General features: G+C 36.6%; 2 protein-coding genes and 1 non-coding gene across 10 annotated transcripts; 1 reads left to right on the plus strand and 2 right to left on the minus strand.

The window, feature by feature from the left end:
- Positions 1 to 63: 63 nt before the first annotated feature.
- On the minus strand, positions 64 to 4,456 carry LOC132915220 (protein YIF1B). Of its 2 annotated transcripts, none has more exons than XM_060974961.1 (4): positions 4,161 to 4,456; positions 1,192 to 1,277; positions 787 to 1,119; positions 64 to 708 (listed from the first exon to the last, which is right to left on the minus strand). In XM_060974961.1, exons 2-4 carry the CDS (start codon positions 1,222 to 1,224, stop codon positions 181 to 183), a joined length of 894 nt encoding a protein of 297 aa, XP_060830944.1. In that variant the 5' UTR covers positions 1,225 to 1,277; positions 4,161 to 4,456; the 3' UTR covers positions 64 to 180. The 2 variants fall into 2 exon arrangements, with proteins under 2 accessions (XP_060830944.1, XP_060830943.1); XM_060974960.1 differs by lacking the exon at positions 4,161 to 4,456 and adding an exon at positions 1,579 to 1,789.
- Positions 2,296 to 2,367, minus strand: Trnac-gca (transfer RNA cysteine (anticodon GCA)). Its single transcript has one exon. It is a non-coding gene; the product is annotated as a tRNA-Cys (tRNA).
- Positions 2,994 to 25,437, plus strand: LOC132915218 (ankycorbin). 7 transcript variants are annotated; one of them, XM_060974955.1, is made up of 16 exons: positions 2,995 to 3,174; positions 8,293 to 8,625; positions 8,886 to 9,220; positions 12,708 to 12,984; positions 14,569 to 14,817; positions 15,958 to 16,382; positions 17,772 to 18,030; positions 19,837 to 20,882; positions 21,084 to 21,551; positions 21,621 to 21,947; positions 22,002 to 22,384; positions 22,908 to 23,246; positions 23,387 to 23,463; positions 23,680 to 23,834; positions 24,268 to 24,338; positions 24,528 to 25,437. In XM_060974955.1, the coding sequence occupies exons 2-16, from the start codon at positions 8,420 to 8,422 to the stop codon at positions 24,693 to 24,695; spliced, it is 4,785 nt and encodes a 1,594-aa protein (XP_060830938.1). In that variant the 5' UTR covers positions 2,995 to 3,174; positions 8,293 to 8,419; the 3' UTR covers positions 24,696 to 25,437. The 7 variants fall into 7 exon arrangements, with proteins under 7 accessions (XP_060830940.1, XP_060830938.1, XP_060830939.1 ...); XM_060974956.1 differs by having other exon boundaries at positions 21,627 to 21,947; XM_060974957.1 differs by having other exon boundaries at positions 2,994 to 3,174; positions 21,084 to 21,947; positions 24,255 to 24,338.
- Positions 25,438 to 26,604: the final 1,167 nt, after the last annotated feature.

Below are 26,604 nucleotides of genomic sequence, written 5' to 3' on the forward strand. Positions count from 1 at the left end.
ATTCATACAAACGTATTTAACAACGGTTATAATAAATAGCAGGTACATTTAATAAATAATAAGTAATTTTTGGAAGAAATTTTTATTATAAAAATGCACATATGATGTAAATAATCAAATAAATATACATATTTCGTTTTTATTTAAACGTATTTCAATTTCCTTCCATATTATTACTGATTAAACCAAGTGATAAGATAACCACCACATTAGCACAGGTTGAATACCTGCTACAAATAATATAAAATAGAGTCTCCTCTTATTTCCAGAAGCTGTGTACGGGCTATTTTGTGGAATGACTCTTAGCTTTAGTGACCGTATAAGGAAAAACCCTAAAGACGCGCTGAAGTACAATAAAACTATGTAATAGCCAAATTTTCGAAATAATAAGGAAACCAGAAGAGCTGTATTCATACCGACATATTTATAACCGCAGTAAGCTAACAAATCTAATGTTGAAAGACTTGTCTCAAGATTCATCACATAGAGGCTTACGATATGCACAACTAATTCTATGACTCCCCAGGCAAGAGCAGTACTGGCCAAAATACTTAACTGTTCTGGAGTGAAACGTTCCTGAGTTCCTGAAACTAATACAGCTGAAACTATGTATGTTAAAAACGCCATTGTTGGAATATACATGTCTGGTGCATTTGTTTCATAGCGTGGTTGCAACGGAGCATCTTGTTCGTACTTCACAGACCAGTCCTGTTGAAAATATTAATCGTTTATTTTTGTTTATTTGAAGATAATTGAGCTCTATTTACTAGATTCAAGATAACCTACTTTATGAGTAAATGGAAAAAATAACAAAGCTAGTTTCGAAGCAACATAATTTGTGTCGACAGCAAAATAATATTTTAAAGCTGAAACTGGCACATATTTTTCAAATTGCTGTTTTCCAGATCCAACCAAAACATTTCCATATTGTACAGCCATGTTTGTAACTACTGGCTGTGTCAATAATTGCGTCGCAAATTGTGAGGTTGCATATTCATCACCACGACTTTCAGGAGGTAGGTAATGTTGCATCGGCGTTATATTAAAGCCATATGGTGGAGGCTGTTGTTCTGGCATGTTGTAACCATACTCTGGTACTATACCATTATCCATAGGAATCTGTTAGACCAAACAAGAATAAGTTCTCATATTCTATAATAACTTATAATAAGTACGCCTATTAATCTTTACCTGCTGATTATACACGTATGGGCTTTGAGGCATCGGTGCTGATGCAGAAATACCAGCAGATGGATCAAGTAATCTTTTCGGCTTCCCTATTAAAAATTTCTCATTTAAATAACATTACACAAAATATTATTATAATAAAACATGACTATCTCAATATAAAGATTAAAACTTTATTAAATAAGAGAGGCTTGGAAATCATAACCTCTATATAAGGTTTCGTAATATTATATTATACTGTACCCATATTCTTCAATAAATGTAAAATATATTAATAAATAAATACATTATTTTTATTAAAATAAACTCATTATACTATCAAATCTAATCCACGAATAGTAATATATTCAAGAGATAAAATGACACACATTCACAGATCAACAAACTTACCTCGCCGTGGACTTGAATGATTATAATTCATGATTTTCGAATTGAATTCCTTGAACTGTTTATTAAAAGCACCAAATACTAATCAAAATTGTATTACTTGCGGGTTCAGACCCGATTTTTTTCACAAAGAAACTTGAAAACAATGCATGCTACACGTCGCCATAGCACGTCATACGTTGCGCTGCGTTGAGAAGTTACAATTATTCCCACTCCCAATCTAAATACATTGTAATTCTGTCATGCTGTAGCAAATGTCCTTAAATTACTCTAGTTAACATAATTATTGACTATTAGTGACTTCTGCAACTTAAATATTTGTCAAATAATTCTTCCAATAAAATTTCTTGTACAAACTGCTCATTTTCAAATATCCAATCATTTGCTGATTAAGCCTAATATCGCAAGAGGGAATGTAAAAAATTATTTTATATATTTTTAAAGAAATGGACATATTTGAAATAAGTACGTAAATATACGATTTAAAATATGTATTACAATATTCTCGTAAGTATTTGACAATACCTGCAAATCTTATCATATTACATAGGATGATAATATGCTTTGTAGTTATTCATACTATAGTATTATAGATTAAAATGTTAAACTATTCTCTTATATATTGTAATATATAAATATAATATCTATATTATAATATATTATACCAATAAATATGAATTTAAAAAAGTTAGGTTTGAAATGAAGCAAAAAATAATTGTTAGGGGGCACCCGGGTTTGAACCGGGGACCTCTCGATCTGCAGTCGAATGCTCTACCACTGAGCTATACCCCCTGTCGTATTAAGTATCTTCTAATAGCATAATTTATAGTATTATTATATACATATATTTTATTTACTTACAAAATTATTCATTGCTTAATTTTAATAAACATATTATCCAATTATTAATTCAACATTTATTAATTAAAGTTTAAAATCTCGCTGTTATTTTTTGAATAAAAGATACAGATCACTTATTAATAGAATATTTATTACTAAACATTTCTTTATATACTAAAATATGATAAAAATAACGAATTAAAATGATATATAATAGGAACATATTTATATAAAAATAAAACATAAATTATAAAAGAGACGTATTTACACATATACCGTTTCATTCACGCGTAGTTTTTCTCATTACTCCACTTAATCCTTTTCTATGAAAGATTAATTACGATGAATATCAATAAATAACAACGTAGAATTAATTAGTATCGTATCTATGTTGTTAATTTATGTTTCTACTGTTATTGAAGATAGAAAATTGAGAACGTAAATCAGTCGAGGAAAATAAGGAAACATAATAGACCTAAGTAATAAGTGCAAAGATCCAATTCCAGTCACAGAGACATATAAATGTTTCTGCCTCTGTTGATACGTTACTGAGACGGTGGTAACTAGGCAACCTTTACATTAACTAGCCGCGGTATCAAAGGGATGTCAGTGCGCGTCCCACCCTCGTGTGGTGCGCTTCAGAGTTCTTGAAACGTATAAACCTCGTGGACGATGCGTCAATCAGTGGTAAATACATTTTTCAAGATTACACCTCGCAATGGGAAATAATCAAAAGCTGGGAGCGCAATTTTTCAGAAAGTAAGTTCTAAGCAAAACAACATTATCTCATATTATTCGCTCTTTCGACACTCTCTATCGAATTTAAACGTTATCACTGGCAATGAAACGCACGTGTAATCCTCGGACACGGTGGTTCACGTTCGGAGTAAAACACGTTATTTTAATAGTATGATAAATATACATTTGTATATATACTTTCAGGCACCTTATCATTTTTTAAGTTACATGTTAAAACTTTCTGGACGAAAGCTTATAGAAGAAATAAAATTAATGGAATTTGTGAGCAACGAGACGACTGTTGTTACACCGACAGACATTGTACATGTGTATCGCATAGAAAGCAGTTGTAGATGGTCACGTATCTACATACTTACGCAGTCATACATTTCACATCTACATTTTTCATAACATAACACTGTAAAACTATGTAAATATTATTTACATACAATGGAGTTTTATATAAGCCTATGATAAAAAGTTAATATGAAAATATTTATTAATCCCTATCGTTACATTATGTGACGTAATTTTTAATTTTCCCGCATTAGCAATTATAATATGCAATCTGTCAGCTTCGTCAATTATATTTACCTTCAAACTAGCGTCCTGTTTGTCACGCGTTAAAAATAATTTCTCGCACATTTTCCACAACAAACTATTCTACGTGTTATTCACAGACGAAATCCGAATAACATATTCATCAATGAAGTACGCTTACGATACGAGGCTTATCTGAAGAGGAGCTACTCGATTTACTTCAAACACGCTAATACTACCAACTCACATTCACTTTCATTAATTTTCTCAAATAAGCACGCAACGAATCAAAGCATAAGTCTCAACTGCGCCTTGTTCTTTCTTTTCGATCATATTTTTTTTAACGTTAATAAACAACATCTCGAGTTTAAGCAAAATTCTTTTGTGCAAAATTATTTTTCTGTTTGTTGAAGCGAGAGCAACATAGAAACGAGAAACTACGAGTTCGAGTTAAAAATTCCTCTTACCTCGATCATGCGCTTGCCGCTTCCTTCAGATCGATTCTCATGATTGTTCGTACGACTGTGATCGTTTTCGTGTTCTGTTGTCGATCGACTATCGAAACGATCAGTTTGGTCACCAATAAACGCGATTAATCGAACGTTCTCACGACGTTACTGCGCAGCGTAAGTAAACTCACGTGAAACCGGAGATGTTATCATTAAATATTAACGACGCGCCATCACGAAGGAACGAAGGCCTCCGCGAATTATTAACGGAGCAATAACGATCGACGTGCGGCACGGTGAATCAACGAAATAACGATTTTCAGTCATCGCCGCGTTACGGCAACACGTGCACGTGGGTTCGTTGTACGTGTGTATAGATATCACTAAACGTTCGCCACTTCGTTTCACAGCACCACGCTGATTCAGTGCTCCAGCAGAAACGTTCTTGGAATTTAGAATGCACTTTTCTTGCTGGCGTTCACTATATTCATAATGTTGTGGAGATGTCGTGTTTCTTGCCGCTTTTACTTTCTTCCTTGCAAGGTGTTGCATTACTTGTTAGGCCTAGTTGCTTTTCTTTCGTCGATACGCGTGGCGCTTTTACGACGACTCGACTTCTCTCCGCCATAGAATTTTTTGAATTCTCCCGCGATCCAATTGGTACTACTAACGGAATTTCATAAGTCACGCGTTTGCAAATTTGCTGATACTGACAGATCCTTTTCTATGATCTTGAATCTTTGTGATTTGGTTTAAGACACGTACAATTCTCGATTGGATACGAGTAACCAATCAGCAGGATAATTGTAAAAATAATTAGGCATAGTTCATATGGTGATAAATAACGAGTAAGATGAATGTAAATGTAAGAATAGAATTTGCAGGGAGTCGTGTATGAAACCTGAAGACCTCGAATGTGTTATTTATTTACAAGGTTAACTTTCTCAAAAATCCCACTGCTACGATGTAACTAAAAGTTAGGTTAAAGAGGTATTAATATTCTATAGGCTGACGAGACCATGTTAATTTGAAAAATATACGAAGAGCTTTCTTCTACAAACGATTATTCAATGAATTGAAAAGGAAATACTTTCTTCGCTCCTATGTATTTGATAGTACTTTCTTCTTAGTTTGAGATCGATTTTTATCGCGATTCGCTGATCGTCTAGAGTCTAAAGACACAAGAAGCCAATCCTTGACGATAATTATTCAAATATTTAAATATTATTAAATGAAATAAAATAAAAATATATAAAATAATATATAATAATATAAAAAATAAAATAATATATATATAAAAATTAAAAATATTTCAAGTTCTTACGATCGGCATGCTATTGAACGTATTAGGTTTTCCACAACCTAACCTGTTTCTTTCGTTTCGTTTTATAAGGAAATAATAGACGCACAATCTTTTTGTTTTATGTTAGTTTATTGAATTATGCACGAACATAATAATAGAAACAGAACGAAATGGATTATACCTAATTTAATAAAATAATATAAAACAGAAATTGTCGTTCATCTATTATCACCCTATGAAACGAAAGAAACTTTTCAGACAACCAAATACATCATTTTTTTGAACGCATCGAGCAACAGAAGTATCCGTGCGAAGTGACGGTCGAATAATCTGATCGATTCGTCGCTGATAAAAACGAATTTCGCCAGGACGAATCTCCCTCCTCTGTAGGATTTTCAGGGAAAAATAGATCGTTACTTGAAAACCGCTATCGATTCTTCCACGCCGTTACACACATTATAAACTGACTGGAAGTCTGGTTCCACCTCCACGATAGCGTGACACGTGACGGGAAACAGGTTAGGAACGTAGACGCTGCTGTTTAAGAACGATGGTAACACTGTTCGAGGTGCAGAGCAAATTGCATTTTCGATGATGCATGTATAGGTTAGGAAACGATTTTCTGCATTTCGAGCGTGACGGAACGAATCTGTCAAAGTGATCCAATTTGGTAGAAATGGGTTTCATTGACAACAGCGATCAAAGTAGAAATTTGAAACGACTATCTATCCTCTGTGCTTCGTTAAAGTCTCGCTTTTTAACGACACGAGAGATACGTACGATCTGTTAATCTTGCTCTGCATAGAGTAAACTTTCTTTCTGAGTAGAATGTCATTAAAGTTCGTGTGGCTGTAATTCGTGGTTCGCTGTGATCGTAATCACGGTTGTAGTGTAGATTCGATCGGGTTTTGTACTTTCCATAGTCCACTCAAATTAGACTGCCCTGTTTCACGGCGAACCTCAAGGGCACTCGTCAACACGTCCGATAGAGTCAATTTCGTTCAGTGCTACTGTGCCAGTAGCGTGCACAGCTGCTCGTCTTTAGTTTTCTTATCAAACTTCTTTTCCCTTGAAGATCAATCGATTCATATCGCTCTATTTTCCACGGCCGCATACGTCTTTCAAATTATACGCCGAATCTTCAGACTACGCCACGCTTCTTCGTCTCTTATGGCGCTTCTATCCTTGCAGCTTAAAACCAGTTAGAACGAGCGTACAGAGTTTGTTGGCTCGCGCTTACGTCGTTGAACGCTTAAGCAAAACGATTAAAATTTCAATATCGACTGTAATAATAGCCTCGCGTGGAAAGTGATCGTTTCGCGATAAGAAAGGAGCGAGTGAAATGAACAAGCTTCCCTTCGTTTCCTTTTCTCCTCCATTTTTTATACCACTTTACGCGACATTGAAATATGGAAGATCAAGTTACTCGAATTTTTTTCCTCGCTTCTCCAATTATTTGAATTCGTTGTTCGACGAAGCAAACGCGAGACGCTTTGTCGGTCGCTCAATGTCTTGCGAGTTCCATCGCACGTTTTAATCGCACGGCGGGGGAAACGATGTAGGGGAGAAAGAAACGAAAATTGGAGATATGTCGACCTTGCCATGAAACCCGGCATAATAGCTCTCGACGAGTGATAGGTGTTGTGGCGTTAGGTTTCTATGGCAGCGAGTGACCTGGTCAATCCACCACGTGGTCAGTAACCGAGCTTTAAATTCGGGTCGAGTTTAGTGATAAACTTCTGATGGGATCTGCGATCGTGTCGGCTGTTTCGTATGAGAACGAGGTCTCGGTGTCAATCAATTTAATCATTATCCAAACCATTCGCTATTTTTACTTTGAAAAACGGAATCCGCCCGGAAACTTTCCGCATGATCGATATCGACGAAACTTACTTACGGATATTAAAAAAATCTGCATAGAAATTTTCACCGTGTCGCGTCGCCACGTTATCAAATTTGGTGGATTTGCTGCAACGCTGCGGGCATGTCCGTGAGTAGTTCTGTAGCGATTATTGTTGCGATTGCTGTAAACTGTAAGGTGTTCGCTGTCAGTCACGCAGTGGCTGTGTTTACTCCTGGCGCGCACTGATTAAAGCGTTTCAGCCAGACAATATTTAACAATGGACAGTGCTAGAATTAGCTTGTAAAAAATGTGGGAAAGACATTAGAAAGCCGAGGGAATGCCCTCATTTTACATTCATTTACGATCAGTTCTTATTAATGTACATTAATTACACGCTTATAATAACCGAATAATGGATATTTATGTGACATAAAAGAGTATTAAATATTAATGACGTTGTAACTTCTTTATTGTTAATTTTATAGTGTTAACTTTTATTACTTATTTATGATCATGCAATTATTTAAGCGCAATGGTATTTCAACAATTGTTTTATATCTAATAACAATGAGTTTTGCAATTACATTTGTTGCTTTTAATTATCCATTTATTTACTTGTTCCTTTGATCAAGACGTCCAATTTGATTGCTTAATTATAAATTATAATATAATAATATAAATTAAAAACACAGAGAATGAAACCTCTGAAAACCAAATAAATCTGAGTTATGAAACAGAAGGTTTCCCTGACTCGAAAACTATTTTCCAAATTTTTGCAATAACCTTTTTTTTTTTTTCGATAGCCCTAACATAATTTGCTATCCACACGCAACAAGAAAGCAACTTAAATTTACAGCTTGCAGTATACACTCCCATTTTCGTTTCATATATACGCGTAGTTACTTAAATACCAAAGAAAATATAACGCAAAAAGATTGCGTGGAATCTGTTAAAAATTCGTACAAACAAATTCGAACAAAGTTTACATGGAATCTTATTCGAAGGGCTGACCCAGTTTACGGGTAGAGGAACCGGACATTCTCTTCGGCGCGATGAATTCGATCGGCCGAGAGGGCGGAAGATGTTTCCACGCGAGGTCAGACTAATTGTGAACCGGTGGCAGAGACGGGCATGGACACTAAGACTCCACCGATCCCGTTGAAGGTCCAGGAGAAGCCAAAACCGAAGCAGCAGAAAAGTGTGGCCGACGTGTCCTTGCCCCCGCTGACACCATACAGGAATCATCGTCAGAGGCAGAAAACGCCTGGAACTCAGTGGTCGCGTGATGTGCCCAGCGCCGTACGGTATCAGGATCATCAGAAAAAAAGGCCTTACAGGTACACTTTCCCCTGCGATCGATGCATGCATTTATTCAGCCGCTGCGCTGTTTAGCAGCAGGGTCTCGATTCTTACGCGTAAGCTGAAGCATCGTTAAAAAACGTTTGAAGAAGTCGCGGTTGCGAAACGTCGGCATATAGGAAGGCCCGTTCTGCTTGAAATTTCTCCAACAAGTTCCGTGAATATTTTCTTTCTCCTCGTACATAATTTCCGCGAGATTTTCTTTCGGCGTGTAAAGGACGTCGTTCAACTTTTCCAGAGTGCTTCAAATCGGCGCCACGCCTTTGATGCACGCTTGCCAACAGGGCGACAGAGCCAGGGTTTTAAGGCTATTGAGAGAGCAAGAGGAAACGGTTGGCTACAGAGATCGTACCTTGAGGAACGCACTTCACTATTGCATGGACGCTGGAACCGCAGGTGCCGTCGCGGCGGCGGTACCGGAACTGGTAAATGCACCAGACGCAGAAGGACACACGCCGCTTCATTTGGCTGTCATCGCAGGTGATACGCAATTAGTGGCTGTTTTATTGGCAAACGGCGCTGACGTGAATGCCAAGGATCTGGAGGGACACAGTGTTCTTCATTGGGCGACTGGTATTTTCATGATCACTAATCCTTAACGCTATGACGATCGATGACCACTAGACTGAGGATACTTACGCAGATTCGTGTTTTCCTGTACACGATTAAAAAACCGTAACGTAGATAGAAAATTATTTTCCCTACTGAATATTATAATGGTCATTGTGACATTTTTTACGTCACCTGCATTCTATGGATTTTTACGTTTCACATTTTACGTACCAAAGCGCATAAAAATCCGCAGTCTAGCGATTACACTAGCGCCATACGAGTGTAACTATTACTGCACGATATGTACACACACACACACACACACACATATATATATATACACATTTACTTATCAATTTATGCATTTCTTTTATTATTTATTGCTTCTACCCTTCCATGTATTCGCGTTTCGTATATTTCGATCTGTTTCGTTGTAATTTCGTTCTAACGATTAGTAATGCATAACTCTTGCCAAGGACTCGCTAAATAGCCTTATTTGCAATTGCCTCATAATTGTTTGATTGCGTGGCATTCTTGATGTATTTCATATACGTACATACACCATAAATTCGAATTACGTATTTTACTGAAAAGTTTGTGTGTTCTTGGAAATCACTTAGATGTGTACATACTTCGAATCAATCGACCTAACCTTATCAGTCACTCTATCTTTCCCCTTGTTTTCTCCTCATTTTACGTTTAATCTGTACATACAGTATTCCCGGTTTATCAAGAACCACTCAACTATTTCAGAAAACATGAATAGTACAAAAAGATGTTTCAAGGACAAATTACACGGTATGCTATACTCTTGTGTATTTGATTATACGGCGACTTTGAAACCTCCTGCGAAGGTTACAATTTTTAAACAGACACGTCGTTTCATTAGTACATATCTTTATAGCTCACGTTTGGAGGTTTTTAGAACGCTACAAATCTGTGTCTTTCGCATCATTCGCTGCTCTGCAATCTGTCTATCTTTCATGTTTTCCCAAATATTTGAACGGTTCGAGATAAGCTAGATGCATTGTACATGGCTCTTTCTTTGTAGACAACAATATTTTATACATGGTGTTCCGCCCATCACTTGGAATGTCGCTGGTGTATTTGTAATTTCATACAAATATTTTCTAGAAAGATTCTCTAGTAATGTAGTCAGCGTATGTTAACCATAGTTTCAGTCTATCGAGGTTGATTTATAAAGGAAGAAAATTTGTTCCATCTTTTCCAAGCAAGTGTTTTATTTTAATTCAAAAGAAAGATGGGAGTAACATTCTTTTGTGTTATACAAAATTATAATATATAACAAGGATATCATAATTCAAAGATTGTTCTAACCTTTTCGTTAACAGTATAAACAATACAAACGTACGTATATTTATATAATGGATATTCTAGAAAGATCTTAGAAATCCAAAGACTAATACTGGAATTTGTAAAAAAAAATTTGTCCATCGTTAAATAATCAAGCTACTAGTCATTTTCTATAACACTTGAAAAATTGTATTCCGGAAGAATTTCCTCCACGTAATATCCTTTCCTAATAGAGTCACTCGCTTCCAGCAAGGCGATGATATGTATGCAATGAATTTTCAAAGTCGAGTTTTCAAACCCATTCCTGGGAAATGAACCTTCGAATGGAAAAATTGTAACCTATAACTTTCATTTATCTTTACACGCGTAAAAGAAATCCTTACCTGTACATTTCTATACTTCCAATCGCACTCTGTATGAAATCTTTTCTTGCTCATCCAAACGATGACGACGTTACATTCTGCATGTAACATTCAATTTACAATAACTACATCTTGCGTGAATGGTAATTTTACGGTCAGAGAATACGCTGGCGATCAAGATTAACCAAAGCGTCGTTTAAGTCCGCGGTGGAAAGTGGGCATAAATTGGCTTATAAAGAGCCAGCTTTAATTTCGCCGGATGAAAGGTCGAATCGCGAACAGCCACACGAGCTCGGTAACGATTCCTTAGAAGTTGCGGAAACTGTGAATTACAGGGCGTATCTTTTCTACTAATCTCCGATAAAATAAGGGTTCAGTATTGGTCAGGTAAGGTTAGTGGGTCAGTTCTGGTGACGTCATTCCGGTTCTCTAAGGAACACGCGAGCGAGACCCACGCCGAGATAAACCGAAAGATTGACCATAGTCGTCCTTGGTGTATTCAAATGACCAGAGATTTATAGCCGCAATTGCCCATGTTTTACGTTCGTCTGTCGGATTTATGGTATGAAAAAGAAAGTTTTCTCTATCGACGAGTCGCATCTGTGTAATTCACGAACGCCTCGAGTTGCAAGCGCGGACGCAACAAAGGTAACTTCTCAGCAAGTAATATTCCGACCTACTTGTCGATGTCGCTGCTTTATCGCTTGTAATGTTACTCGCCGAGTGTTCCGAATACGGACACACAGGACACGATGCTATCTTGCAAGTCTATTATCGAAGACAAGCAGAACTGTGGTCGAAGAAAGTCTATCTTACCTTTGCTGAGTCTATATTACGCGATTTGTTTGGCTTACATTGGCACTAGTTGTTGATATTTTTTCTTAGAAAGGCGACGGTTTCGAGAAAATACTTCGCATAAAAATTAGTTGTTTGCTGTTGGAAACTTTATAGATGATGTTAATTCAGATGAAACATCTTTTTGTATATGTTTTATAATGTTCATATGTATTGCATAATAACTGCTAATATTACTCATTTGCATTTTTCATTGGCAAGAAATGAAGCTGGATGGTAATCTACTTATAGAAAACAAAATATAAAAGATTACACGTGTACGCATAATAATGTTTTTAATTCTTGCGACATAATGTTTACCAAATGGTTTCATTCTATCATTGTAGAGAAAAAAGTTCATTGTTAATTTAATATGCGTAGTAAATTTATTTACAAATTTATATTTAAAATAACTAGCCACCTTAAATTTCTTAGTATAAAAACAGAGACCTATCGTTCAAAATGTTTAATTCAAGCTCTTATGTAGTTTATTACGACATTTGCAAAGCAAGAGGCTTTAAGTTAATGTATATATTGAATTTAAAATTTAAATTTATTTAAATTGCTGCAGTTAGAATGATATTATGCTGTTTAATAACAGCCATGAAAATATTTATTTATTTATTTCTTATTAATATCATTACAGAGTACATTATGTACACTTTAATAAGCAACTTTAGGGAATATTTTATGTACGATTAGAAGATTAATTGATATTTAATTCACTGGAAGTAATTGGAAACTGAAAGTAATAAAAAATACAATTTAATGGTCAATTCGATAAGCAATACAAAAATTGTAAGCAACGAATTCCTTGAAACATTACAACTGTATGTAAAAACTAAATTACCTTGAATTGCTATCTTCCCAATTATGATACCTACTGAAAAAGGTTTCAAAAATTTGACTTGTTAGCAAACAATTATATCGCGATAAATACATGCAAAGTTGCAAATTCGATAAAGAAATAAAAATGTATAAAAATGTTTGTTACTCAGTGTGCGGGGAAGCAGAATGTGTTCGCTTGGTGTTAGCGGCGGGTGCTCGGCCATCCACACCCGATCTTCGCGGAGGATCTCCACTTCACTATGCCGCTCAGTGTTGTGGTGCAGCCGCGACTGCGGAACTTGCTGTACCTAAGAAAGTTGGTTTAAAAGTTCTCCAGACTCTGCTGGAATTCGGTGCCGATGTGAACGCGAAAGACGAAGATGGAAGACAGCCGATTTTATGGGCGGCTAGTGCCGGTAGCGTGGAAGCTGTGTTGGCTTTAGCGAGGTAAAGCTTGATTTCATTCGATTACGTGGTCTTTCACTGTCGTTGAACGTTAACGCTGAAAACAATTCTATTTTAAGGTAGCTTATCGCGCAAAGAATGACGCTTTAAATTTTAACAATACATAATGGTAATTTGAGAAAATAACTCTTTTTAAAACTAGTAACACATTCGTAAGTGACTTCACTGATTCTCGAATTCAAGAGACTTTCGTGCTTCGGAATGGGTCGGCAAAACTCGGGCGAGATCGAGCCGGCTCTCGAAAGTATAAAACTCGCTAGATCTCGAAACTATTCGACTGCGTGCGAACATATCGAGATCTCGAAACAATGCAACTGTAACTGCATATGAACGTACCGAGATCCCGAAAGTACCGTAATATATAATTATGAGATCTAGAAATGATCCGACTATGTATGAAAGACGAATGTGTATCGAAATTGTGAAGCTACTTACATATTATATGGTGGAACTGCAGAGAAACTATCTCCTTTCCGATTTCGATGATTCTGAAATGTGTTGTAAACCTCGGCATGCTGAATATCTTTTTCCTATACATATAAATAGCAGTCGGTCTTGATTTTTGAGATATTTGCTAAAAATTGTCGGTAATGCCTATAATTGTACGTTCGTAGCAGGGTATGCGTTAGTATTGTTTACCGGCCGTTCCACAGTGGCGGTCAGATAAAATGACACCTAATCTAAACTTAAGAAATTTCCGTGGGATAAGGCCCAGTATGATGTAGATCTCTGGCAACGTTCTTAGTACTCCATATTGCCACTAGAGGCCAGGAGCTGTGTATAGCTAAAAAGAGAGTAAGCAGTAACGAAAAGTGGAAGAAAGCTGTATTGCCAAGTACGTTTAAACAAAAGAATTATTTTTATGACTTCTCAAAAATTTACTTGCCAATGTCAAAAACGATGACTTTTATATCCAATGTTGTGTTTTCGATTAATAAATTACTTTTTCATTATTAACTTAATATTTCTTTTTCAAAGTGGAAGAATGCTGTATGTTACACCAGCTGCTTCTTTCATTATTACAGTGAACAATGAACTGTTTTTACGTTCCCCTGTAAATTTTATGAAATGTAACAGACAACCATTCAATTAAGGTTAGGCGTCATTTTATCTAGCCGCCGCGCCGTGAAGCATACTGACGCGCATGCGCTGCCACGGATGTACAATTAAAAGCAGCATTCACTGTGATGGTACCGACAGGATTTGGCCGACGATTCTGTGTACAGGAAAAGGTTGATAAAAATTGTTAAAATAAGAGAACAAAAATTAGATTGTTAAGAAGGAAAATAGTTTACAATAAATAAATCCGAAAAAACTTATTACCGAGATCAGCGGGAGAATATACTTTACGAGGCAAAAAGAATCATCCTGATTGGTCAAGCGATTTCGAATACATCGGCGAACCCAAAAAAGGAAAGAAGAAAATATATCCATCGAATTGAGATACCTTCCATCTTTTCCCAAGTCAGTATACAAATTGTCAAAATCGGGTAGGAAGTAGTTTTTTGATATATGTTCAATGAAAAAAGGAAACGAATGATTCTAAAAGCAATAATTAAAATATAGAGCCGGTGGCTCAGCTGCCGCAGGAGCTGCAGACAAGGATGGCCTGACGGCACTTCATTGCGCTGCTTCCAGAGGTCACGCTAGGTGCGTCGAGGCCTTAGTAAATCTCTGCGGTGCTCATCCTGATCACGTAGACGATAATGGATGCTCAGCCCTACATTATGCTGCCACTCTTGGTCACGCTGATGCCACAGCCTTAATTCTAAAGTTAGGAGCCGATCCGAATCGGCAGGATCGAAAGGGTAGAACGTAAGTACTGTAGAAAGCTAGAACGAATGTTCATTGAAGCACAGACTTCGATTTTATGATATAATTTTGTCGGTTAAAATAAAAAGAAAAAATTGTATTGATATTAACGAGGCTGTCAATTGAAACAAGAAATTTATTTTTCACTAATCTATTAAGTAGATTGGATGTGCATAGTTCTCAGAGAATACCCGTTCTAGCTTTCTATGGTAAAAGCTTCATAAACGAAAGTTTTGTTGGGGCATTTCAACATCTTGATGTAATGTAACAAAAGTAATAGAAGTTTAGGTTTTTATTTTGAGAGTCTTTGGTAGTAGTCGAATACGAGTTTAATCAGTGGTATCAAAACAGCGAGGTCAGAAATTAAAACGTCTTTCTCAAGACAAGGTTTATTAAATTGAGTGCATTCATAACTCACATACATTTGAAATTTTTTAGGAAGTGTTGCAATCAAATTATCTTCTGACTAAATTTAGATCTCAACGAAATCTTATATTTCTATATATTTAAGTAAAATAGTAAGAAAATTTATATTTATATTGCAATTTAGATAATTTTTACCTTCCTGTAACGTTAAAAAACAGGTCAATTTTTCAACTATACCATTTGATGATTCACATCATACATACAGCGTCTTGAATTAAGTCCTTATATCTCTCAAAATGCCTCAATTTATAATTATTTTCTTTACGGCCTACCTATACTTTATCAATAATTGACTTCTGACAGTTTACGACCGACTATACTGCATCTATGTCAACATTGATTTTATCCTGTCAGTAATAATAGAATTAGAATTCATAGGTCATAGAGTTCATTGACACTATTATCTTGCATATACACATACGTACATACATAATAATAGACAGCACCAGGCAGTCTATAGATACTACATATAGACAGACTGTCATTATCAATAGTGATACGCGTTTCTGATACAATATACTTACATACATAGACGTTGCCTTTAGATATGAAAACTAAGGAATGTGACTCCACCAGTTAAAAAGTGAAAATGAATGTATAAATGGAAGTGAGCTAAAATATGTAATATCTGACTTCCAGGAAACATAAGAGAAAAGCTACAGAGAAAATACAAAGAAAGCTCAAAGTTAAAAAAGAAAAAAATCTGAAATATTTTAGACCAGCACTTTGCGCGGCAGCGAAAGGCCAACTGGAAACCTTGAAGATTCTTGCCCAGCACGGTGGTTCTCTTTACGCGAGAAGTGTACGAGGAACCGGTGTCGCCCATGAAGCTGTTGCTTCTGGTAGGATCGAATTAATTAAATGGTTGGCGAAAAAACGGCCAAGCACTTTGGACGTTGCCACGCAAGATGGCAAGACACCTTTGCACGTGGCTGCTCTTCATGGACATTTGGACGTGTGCAAGGTTCTTCTGGACAATGGCGCGAGGATCAATGCTGTTCTCCGAACTAGCAAAGGCAATTTGATGACAGCTCTGGACGCGGCGCTTTACAGGGGACACAGGGATTGCGCGAAATTGATCCAAATGCACGGTGGTACTACGTCACAAAAATTGAGGATGCAGAAAACTGTGCCGAATAAAGGTCAGGTCAGGTATATACAAAAATGTCTTTAAAGTGTATTAAATATAAGAAAAGTTTTATAACATGTATTAGGCGCAGAAAAAAATTTATGTTCTATGTTATGAGCTTCAGACGCATTATCAGACTTTTTGGCTAAACATTTGACGTTAAAATTTTTCTTATAAATCACCACTTTATTCCTAGGGGCATTTGATAATTCGTTGTAACAATGAGAATCAATAGCACACGAATGGTATACGAGATAGCCATAATTTGCATATTTGTCATACTAAACCGTAAATCTGATGTGTCACTTTCTGATTATGATACAAGTTTTATGAATATTTATGGCAAGCTTATTAGTATGTATTATATACAATTATTTTATCGTACCCTTTTGCGATGTTAGGGATCTTCTCATACGCTATTGAAATTTTTATATGTTAATAAACATCTCTATTTCTGACGTATCGTTTAGTTTAAGTGAGCCATCCAATACATTCTCATCCTATCGACGATGTTATCGAGTGACGTCCACGTGGATCTCCTTATCTCAAAGGGTTTCGTCTGTCATTGCACGTGATAATATTCTCTTTTCATTTTACATTACTTATAATATATACGTATAACTATCTCCATCCTAATGTAAAAAAGTAAGAACTCTGTAGCAAAATTTTGCATTTCATTCTAACAGAAATGTCGCTTTCATAAGACGTACGATATACCCAAGTCTTTCGTTGATTACTACGTGTGATACGTGCTAAATGTGGCTGTGATTTGACAAAGGAAGAGATACGAATAGAGATCGAATGTTTATATAAAAATATCGCTTACGTTAAAATATTGATTTGATTTCTGACAAGAGGTTTGGTTATACATGGCGAAAATGTACGTTGTCAGTGGTGAAAGCTGCAAGACTGTGGTAGTGTAGTATGACTGAGAATCAAGAAAGTTATCTTACAATTCTTCCAGTCGTCTGAGAATTCTAGAAGGTTCACGTGTGAAACATTGAAAAGTTATTCGATAGTAGCGAAAGAGTGGAAAGGAAATTATTGTTGTGATAATACTAATTGCGATTAGTAATTGTGGCAATTGTAATAATTGAAAATAAATTGTTCGAGACTCGTCAAAGGGGATCATGATTAGATTTTATAAGATTTATCAGAGAATCGTAACTAAATGTTCCGAGACTTGTCGTAGAACTGTGAATAAATTGTTCAGTGTTTCTCAAAAAATTGTGATGACAATATCCGACTTACTTGCATATTTGAGAACCAAAACAAGTACGTTCATTTTACCAAATAATCGATTTCGTATTATAACATAATTTCCATTCGTGAATGCTGGAACTTTTACCAATTTCCTTTCGAAGCAATTTTGGATTTTTCATTTTTATCGAATCGATTTCAGTATTCTCAACGAAACTGCGAATGAGACATCTGGATAGCAGCACCGATACGGAAAGCAGTCCCCGTAGACAAGATCGTAGTTGCAAACTTCCAGAATTATACTACGAGGAGCAATGGATTAAGAAGAGAACGCGACGAAGAGGAAATTTGAGAAAGTTGGCGCGCCAGGATAGCCGCAGCTTCAGCGAGGAAGAAGTTAGATTATCGAAGTCATCCTCGAAAAAAGATCATCAAAGGAGAGCTCGTAGTGAATCAGCACGGTAAGATATTTTTATATTACATACGGTGTTTCCTCGAATAACACGTCTGTTGGGGACAACGACTGACCGCGTACTTGCGGAAACTGAAGTACAGTAGATGTATTAGGTTGCCTTAAAAGTTTCTTTCGTTTTATAAGGATATAATAGATGCGCAAGATTTTTTGTTTTATATTCTTTTATTGAATTATGTATGATCCACTTCGTTCCAATAGAACAAGCATTCAATAAAATAATATAAAACGAAAAATGTTGTGTATCTATTATTTCGTTATAAAATGAAAGAAACCTTTTGTACAACCTAAAACATACATACGCATATTTATATTTAAGTTATATTTTATATAACTTAGAAAAAACGAAGCTGGCACCCCGCTGGGGGTAGCCACCCACATGCTATATTTATTTTTTTTTTTTCACCAATAAGATATAACACTTTACTAAATGTCCATAAGGACAAATTGTAAAATACCAAAAAAAAAAAAAAAAAAAGATTCTTTGATGTTAGTTGGAAAGTGCTTGTAGAAAAGACCGTAAATGCCAAGAAACAACATATAGTCGACATTTTTACACAGAACGTATTTTTATTTTATAGAATTATAAAGTACAATGAAATTATTATTTCTGTTTTTCAGTGCAATATTTTTCATTGTAATTTGCCCGAGTTGTAATTTAGTTGTCTTCTGCTCTTTCTTCCACATAATATCGTGCATGATGCATGTTCTTTGTAATTTAAACATTGAAAGCATCATTTAAGCCCATTTAGCATCCACTGATGCAGTGTCGTTGTAAGCGCCGTGTGAATGCTGACCATAAGTGCAGCACCTATCTCAAGTGCCCGAGAGAGACACCGCACTTTCGTATTTCCCCGCGTTACGCCACGAATAACCTATTTCTGCAAAGAAATATTTCATAAATTCATCTTAACGTACTACATTTCAAAAAACTACAAATTTTTAAGTTCTATGACAGTGTAAGTGAACATGACGAACAACTTGAAAGGAAAATGCAAATACGAAGTGCAGACTTACTTTGAAATATAACACGATCTTATAGGGAGACATAGTGGAAAAAGACAGACAGCTCGACGTGCGCTTCGACGGAGATGCAAGTGACAGTGCAGCATTGGTGAAAAGCCTTTGCTGATCCGATGCCAAACACCCGAGTTACAAACTACAAAATATTCCGTTAAAAACACCGGCCACATCGCTACCGTGATGTGAAACTAGTAAACTTCGTTAATGTAGGAAGACAAACAGCATAAAACAAATGAAACGTGCAGTGCCATGTTTTGATATTGGCAACACTGAAATCCCGAAAGTCTCTTCCGGAACGCCATATTTTCAATTATATTCTTCTTCTATTCATTTACGTTTATTAAGCATTATGTTTTTTTATTTTCGCCGTAGAAAAAACACGAAGAGAACTCGACAATTTTTAAATGCTGAAAATTTGCAGATTTGTAAACGTAAATATTCGTTAATTTGAAAGTATGAGAGATTGAAATATTGGAAATACAAAAACCTAACAATCTAAATGTTTGATAGTTTGCAGGTTTAAGAATTTGCAAGTTTGACAGTATGGGAAACATAATGTCGAAAACATAAACTGAAACATTCACAAATTATACTTTCAAATCGCACGAATACAATTCCTTTATTTTATTACTATCATAAACTAAAACTTAAAATAATAATAAAATATCAAATAATTTTCAATTTATTCATAAGTTTAAATATGAATAATAACGAATCCATTATTCGTTGCAAAGTACACTCTTGAATAAATAACCATGACAAAATATTTCAGGTATGAAGAAGATGATACCGATCGGAAATTGAGAAGAGGAAGAAGTAAAAAACGATCATCGAAATCCAGACACGACTCTAGCGGATTATCCTCAGAGTCAGACAGCTCCGAACGCGCTAAAGACAGGTCGAAGCAAAAATTCGATTCGAGAAGAGACGAGAGCAAAACTAATGGAACGGAGGGTTCAAAGAGAGACGATGACGATGAAAGCGTGAGCGACGACAGCCTTGAAGTGGTAGTGGTACGAAAATCTCTGGAGAGGAAATGCGAGAAGGTGGTGTCTGGAAGAAGATCAAAGACACCGAGGGAAAGTTCAAGAGAAACGAAATTCACAAAGACTCACAGGAGCACCAGAAGGAAATTGAAATCCAGCAGATCCAAAACATCGGATAATGGCGAGAGTACAACGGATCGAATGCATTCGCTGGACAAAGAACAAGGACCGACAGAATCTACGCTTCACAGCGAACAGACACCTAGAACATCGATAGACGAAGAAAAGCAAAAGGAAGGGAACATCGTTGAAAGTCGATATCGTAGAGACGTGACCGACAGCACCAGTCAAGAAACGGTGGAACGCGTCGTTGTGACAGCGATGGTCCATAAAGATCAAGGTCCAGATACTCCAAAATCGGCAGCGGAAGCTTCGAAGGAAGTCACCTTCGACGACAGATTAAGAACGGAAGTGATCGAGATGCAAGAAATAGCGGGAGACGTTAGTTCAGGCAAAGCGGACGATATTTTAGAGCAGAGTGACGCATCGCGTACCGATCTCGTGCAGAAAGCTGCCAGTTTGAAGAAAGATGTGGAAGAGATGAGACAGCAGGTTGCACAGGAGAAAATTCAACAAGAAGAAGGCTCGCAGCAGAGTCAAGAGAAGGAAGATTCCAAACGGGACCAAGAGAAAGAGGATGAAAAATCAGAACGAGAGAAGGAGGACACGAAAGCCGTGGATCACATGAGAAAAGATCAGGATGATCAAATCGAGACCTCGTTCAGTGATGGGGCAAAGAAGAAGGATAAGAGGAAAGATGAAAGCGAGAAAGGTAAGACTTTAAACGGAATAATAGCTGGACTGCAAATGTGTCAATATCATTGTTACTGAATTTATTTTTATGCATAATATATTGAAACTTACTTAGCCTACTAGTTAGCTAGCTTATTGTTAAAGAAACATTTTTGTTAATTTCCTGCAGATTTTACTAGAAAAAGATTTCTGCCAATTTTCTGTAGAGTCCTCTTTCCAGGCAGGTTAGACGCACGCGAGCCGACTAAGTCAGAAAGTCCCACGTTGGATTCTGGAGAGTATCAGCGACAGGAAGACGATCTCGCTTCCAAATCAGACGAAGCGTCATCTGGAACAAAACCTGACGAGAATCTCGATAAAGAGACGCGTAGTGAGAAAACGGACGTGTCCGAGCCGATCTTAGCGAAGGATCAGGAAGATTCGGAGAAAGGGACCACATCTGAAAGTGCGGAAAGTCAAAAGCGTTTGGAGAAAGACACTACACCAAGGACAGCTGTGGAAGGCGTTTCACCGTCAGAAGGAGAAGAGAAAAAGTGGACGCCGGAAGAAACGAAAAGTAAATCAAAAGTTAAATCTGCGACGGTAAAAAGAAAGGCGTCTTTCGATGAAAAAAGATCAAAGTCCTCGTCTTCGAGGTCGGATGAAAGTCCCAAAAAGAGTGGGGGGACTCAGAAGAGGAAAGAATTTGGTAAGAGGCGCGAATCTTCCACGAAAAACGTATCCATGAAATTGTCCACGGAAAAAGCGAGCAAAGTAGTCGCAGAGAAGACGTCAGAAGTGCAGAAGGAGGGTGAAATTGCTGTTGAGGCCATCTTAACAAAAAGCTCGAGCAAGGAGTCACAGGATGAAAAGGAGCAAACTGTTCGTAGAAAATCTGTCGATTTCTCATCCTCTAAAGACTCTGCGTTAATGGAAGACAAATCGTTGAGCACAGATACACCAACTGCCACGAAACGAAAGATTTACGACGAGGAGGAAGTTGCCCAAGTCTCGTCTCCTGCAAAGTCCGATTTAGAAGATCATAAGGATGAAGACGAAGCTAAAAAAGTGAAGAAACATCCTATGGAAGACGCACTGGGGACAGGTGAGTACTGAAACCACTCCATGAGTGTCTTTATACCGTTTCCCGTGCTTTTAGTAGAGACCTTTCGATATATTGACGAAAGTTCCTCGAGTTCTCCGAAATCGGCGCAAACCAGACGCTCGAGACCGTCAACGGGAAAAATTAGACAAACTGGACAATCGTCGGTAAGAAAATGTTTGTTCGAAAGTTCAGAAGAACGTTCTCCAGATAGGAGCGCTATAGTGGCGGTGATTGAGAGTCCAGAATGGGACGAAGAGGACGACGAGATTGACAAGGAGATCAGAGACGCTATCGGGGAGGACGGAGAACACGAGACAGAAGCCGAGGATGATAACGAGATGGGTGTCATCAGGGTATTGCCAAGTACGAGCGAGGAAGAAATGTCTCGAGCTGGTCATGATGTTTGCAGGACTTCGGCGACCGACTCGTTACCCCAAGTAGGCTAATTCTGAAAATAATATAAAGTTAAAACTGTAGGTAGGTAGGAAAAGTAAAATAGAAATAGTATTAGGCTTTCCTCGTCGTTTGTGAGACTGGCGATAAACCGGTTGATCTTACATCTTCCTTACAATATACTTTGTGACACGTTTAATGGGGAAAATTTCATTATTTACCGTATTTCAATTTTTGTAAATTTATTTTATCCTTTAAATCAATATGATGCAATTCTATGTGACATTGTGACATTTTCAATGTGAAAATGAAAAGACACATAAATGCACATGATTCCCTTGACCATCTTTCTCAAATCTACCACCGAGGACATTTCGCCATTTAATGTCATATTTTAGTAGGAAATAGATTTGCATTGATTCGTAATATTGGATTCACGTTAATTCGTAATATTGAAACATTATATCAACAATAGTATTGCAATACATATTGTGTAAATAATATTGCAAGCACAAGATTGTCTTCTCGTAACTTAAAACAATTATATTTTCTCTTCATTTCACAAAGGTACAATCCGGTACTCGAACTCGTTTGACACGAGTTCAAAGTCCTCAGGAAAGTAGAGTCAGTCGACTGCAAGGGAAACAACGCCGTGACAGCGGCGGCAGGGATAGTGGCATAGAACCCAGCCCTAGGGTATCACGGATACCGAGAAGAAGGATCATGAAATGTTGTCCAAACACCGATAAGCAACAGTCCCTTAACAAAGACACCATAATAAGAGATGTCCAAATCAGTTTACGACGATATCACTTGGAAAGAAAGATATTTTTCCAACTGATGGAACTGAAGAGACTACAGATACGTCATGGCAGAGCGAATGAACAAGTTTTGGTTAAGAGACAAGTAATAACCTTGCCTATTTCTCCCTATAAAATGCAACCTAATCTATCCATTGATCTGTTTAATTGGAATTTAAAATTTTATTTCATTGAAAATACTTAATCAAAATCTAAAATCACACTGAATTATATCCTTTGTTTCAGGTGGATGCTTTCCATAAAGCTGGGATGTCTGGACCCACCCTGGGTGTAGCAAAATACGATCAACCCTTAACGTTCAGGTTATTGTTTTCTAAATATAAAAAAATATGCTGTTTAAAAAAATTGGAAGATCGTTTTTTGCGTCACTTTGATTTTTATACCCATTAATCCTGTCTGTGCATTTTTTGTAACGACTGTCTTAAAATCAATTTTTTTTAAAGTATCATATCCTTAATTGACTTAGCGTATATTTTTATAGTATTGTGAATGAAAAAGTAATTAATATTTCTTACTAGGCACTTCGAGGCCTTCCTGTACGATCAGCTCAGGAAGATTCAAAAAAGGCCAGCAACTCCAGACTTCTGTATGGAAGCGAAGCAGTGCATCCAAAAAACTCACCGTTGTCATCATGCCACTAGTGCTTACACTTCTTTCCCTGCGTACACATATCGTACGTTATTTCCGTGCATTGCCATAGTTAATAAGTTTCAGGATTCCATTTCAGACGCTTATACGTGAAATAATCGAATAAGAAAATTTATACAATGTTAATTGTATTTTTTAATTTCTTTTAATTATCAACATTTGATATGATAAAATTTCGATAATATTTCTCAACCTTCCTCCATTAACGCTCTAATTAATTAATAAGTTGGGAAATAATAGAAAATTTTTCATAAGAAATTTTTATACATAAAAGTTTCGCAACGTTTCTTTGAAAGAATATCCATGAGACACATATGCATAATCGCAAGAAGTTCAAAGAAATGTTACTATTTTTATGATTAATAATTCCGAAATGGTATGCTGAATAAGAGAATCCAATCCAAATGACTTTCAAAAGGAATCAGTTTCCCTATTGTGATTGTAGATTATAATTGCAGTAGGTGGAGGCGGCCAAGAACAAGCGGATCTTCTTCCGAAGATAGAGAGCCGTGGAAAGGGACAAATGAGGGTAAGATCTAATCCCTTAAATAGAAAATAATTATGTAAGAGTTTCATTAGTGCGATAATTAAATACTTGATTCAAATCAAGTTAGTTCTTGTCTTGTCAAATATTTGAACAAAAATAATATAAGTAATGCACGTGTTTCTTTAAAAATTACGTTGCGAAATTGTACAAAAAATTCTATCAATGTTGCAGGTGGAAGTAACACATGGAGAAGAGAAGCAAATAATAGCTCTTCCAGCTGAAAGACTGGATCGTTCGAAGAAATATTACGTAACGTTCACTGTAAGAGGGGAAGCACAACAAGAAATCGAGAAGCCGAAATCATCGATCGGTATCCAAAGGAATGCCAAAAGCGTTTAGGAAGTCTTCAATTGCATTTATTGTATCTTCCCACTGTGGTGATTTTGACTACGTTTTTTCTATTCGAAGCAATATCAAAAATATTTCCTATACTTTTTTACACAATCTTCATACTATGCAACTTTCATTATAATTTTAACTTCGTACTATGCAATGTTTCACATTGGATTTTCTACGATAGTATAAATTGTAGCTTCATGGCAAAACATTAATTCTCCGATTTTCAAGTAATGAGTATGGCAAAACAAAGAAGAAATTGAAAAACTGCCAGAGGAAAACAGTTCATGTATATACTTAAAGTATGAAGCAATATGTATTCTGTATAAATTTCATTAACATTGCTGTAAAAATAATCAATAGTATAAACGTGTAAGATTGTATAATGTATTGCATCGAAAAAGTTCTATGCATGGACCCTCGACTTTATGACACGCGGATTACATTGTGTATAAAGATTCAATTGTATTAGACAAGACAAACGCGAACTTTTGTAAAATAAGCTAGATTGACTCAGTCCAAGTTCATTGAAAAGATCTCTTAATCTTACCTTAGTGTTACATTAAATTGTATTCATTAATACTGGTCAAGAAAATACGAATTTATTCTATGTGTACAATAAGAGATACTTCGTTCCTGCAAAAGCAGGGACCATGTTACATACAGGTTCTGTATATTTGTGTAAAGGAATCCGCTAACATGTAATTCTGTGTAAAATAAAAAAAAATCACGAATCGCATAACTCGGATTATCTTAAACTCATTTTTACGTACATGTTTGAAGGACAGCAAGCGTTTTATAACTTTCCCACAAATCTTAATAAACGTACGTAAATGCAGTTTTCAAGTTAAGAGGACGTTTTTGAATCAATTTGTAACTCAAGCATATTCAAAACAAAAAATGAAGACAGCCGTAATTTTAGAAAGCTTTCGACAAAATAAACCACGAAAGCCTAATACAAACAATCAAGAAACAATTCCCGGAAAAAATATACCAAATAATAAAATCATACATAAGCAACAGGGTCAGTTCCCTTTTGACTGCCGAAGAGTGCAGACGTGCCGGGTGCCCGGAGAGGTCTCTCCCTCGAAACAGGACGTGGAGAGAAAGTGTTCCCGAAAGTGCGAAAAACAGGGAAAACAAAAATGCAACGAGTGCCACCGCTCATGATATCAAGCAACGGAGAAACATACGCCGTACACAAAAATACGGAAATCCAAGAATCTACAGAAACCGAAATGGAAATCACTCGAATGAGCGACGATACAAACGCCAACAACAACGAAATGGCACAACAAGACGGAAGCTGGAAGGTCGTAACTCCCAGCAAAAGAAGAAAAATTACAACAAACGCAAATACTAGGAGGGCTGCAGAAACAGAAAGTAAGCAGTGGCTCCAAGAAATCCCACTACAAAACCCCTTCAGCATACTACCACAAGAGAAGGAACCAGAAACAACTGAAAAACCAAAACACAACGCCAAACCACCACCAATATACATCGATGCGCAAGTAATAGACCCCCTCCTCGAACTGCTAAACAATACGGCAGGCAAAGAAAACTACTCAATAAAACAATTAAAACTGGACCAGGTAAAAGTGCAAACCAACGCCCTAGAAACCTACAGAAAAGTGGTAAAAGTGCTAAAAGAAAAAAACGCCGGGTACCACACCTACCAGCTCAAAACTGACAAAAGCTATAAAGCAGTTATCAGAGGGCTACACCCAAGAACAAACACAAGCAACATATGCGACGAACTAGCCAAAATCGGACACCAGGTAAGGGCAATAAACAACATAACAAGATTTGATACCAAACAACCACTACCGCTGTTCCTAATAGAACTAGAACCGAACAAAAACAACAAGGAAATCTATGACATTAAACAAATCTTAAACACAATAATCACAGT

This window comes from Bombus pascuorum, chromosome 16, assembly GCF_905332965.1.
Source record: "Bombus pascuorum chromosome 16, iyBomPasc1.1, whole genome shotgun sequence".
NCBI lineage: Eukaryota > Metazoa > Arthropoda > Insecta > Hymenoptera > Apidae > Bombus > Bombus pascuorum.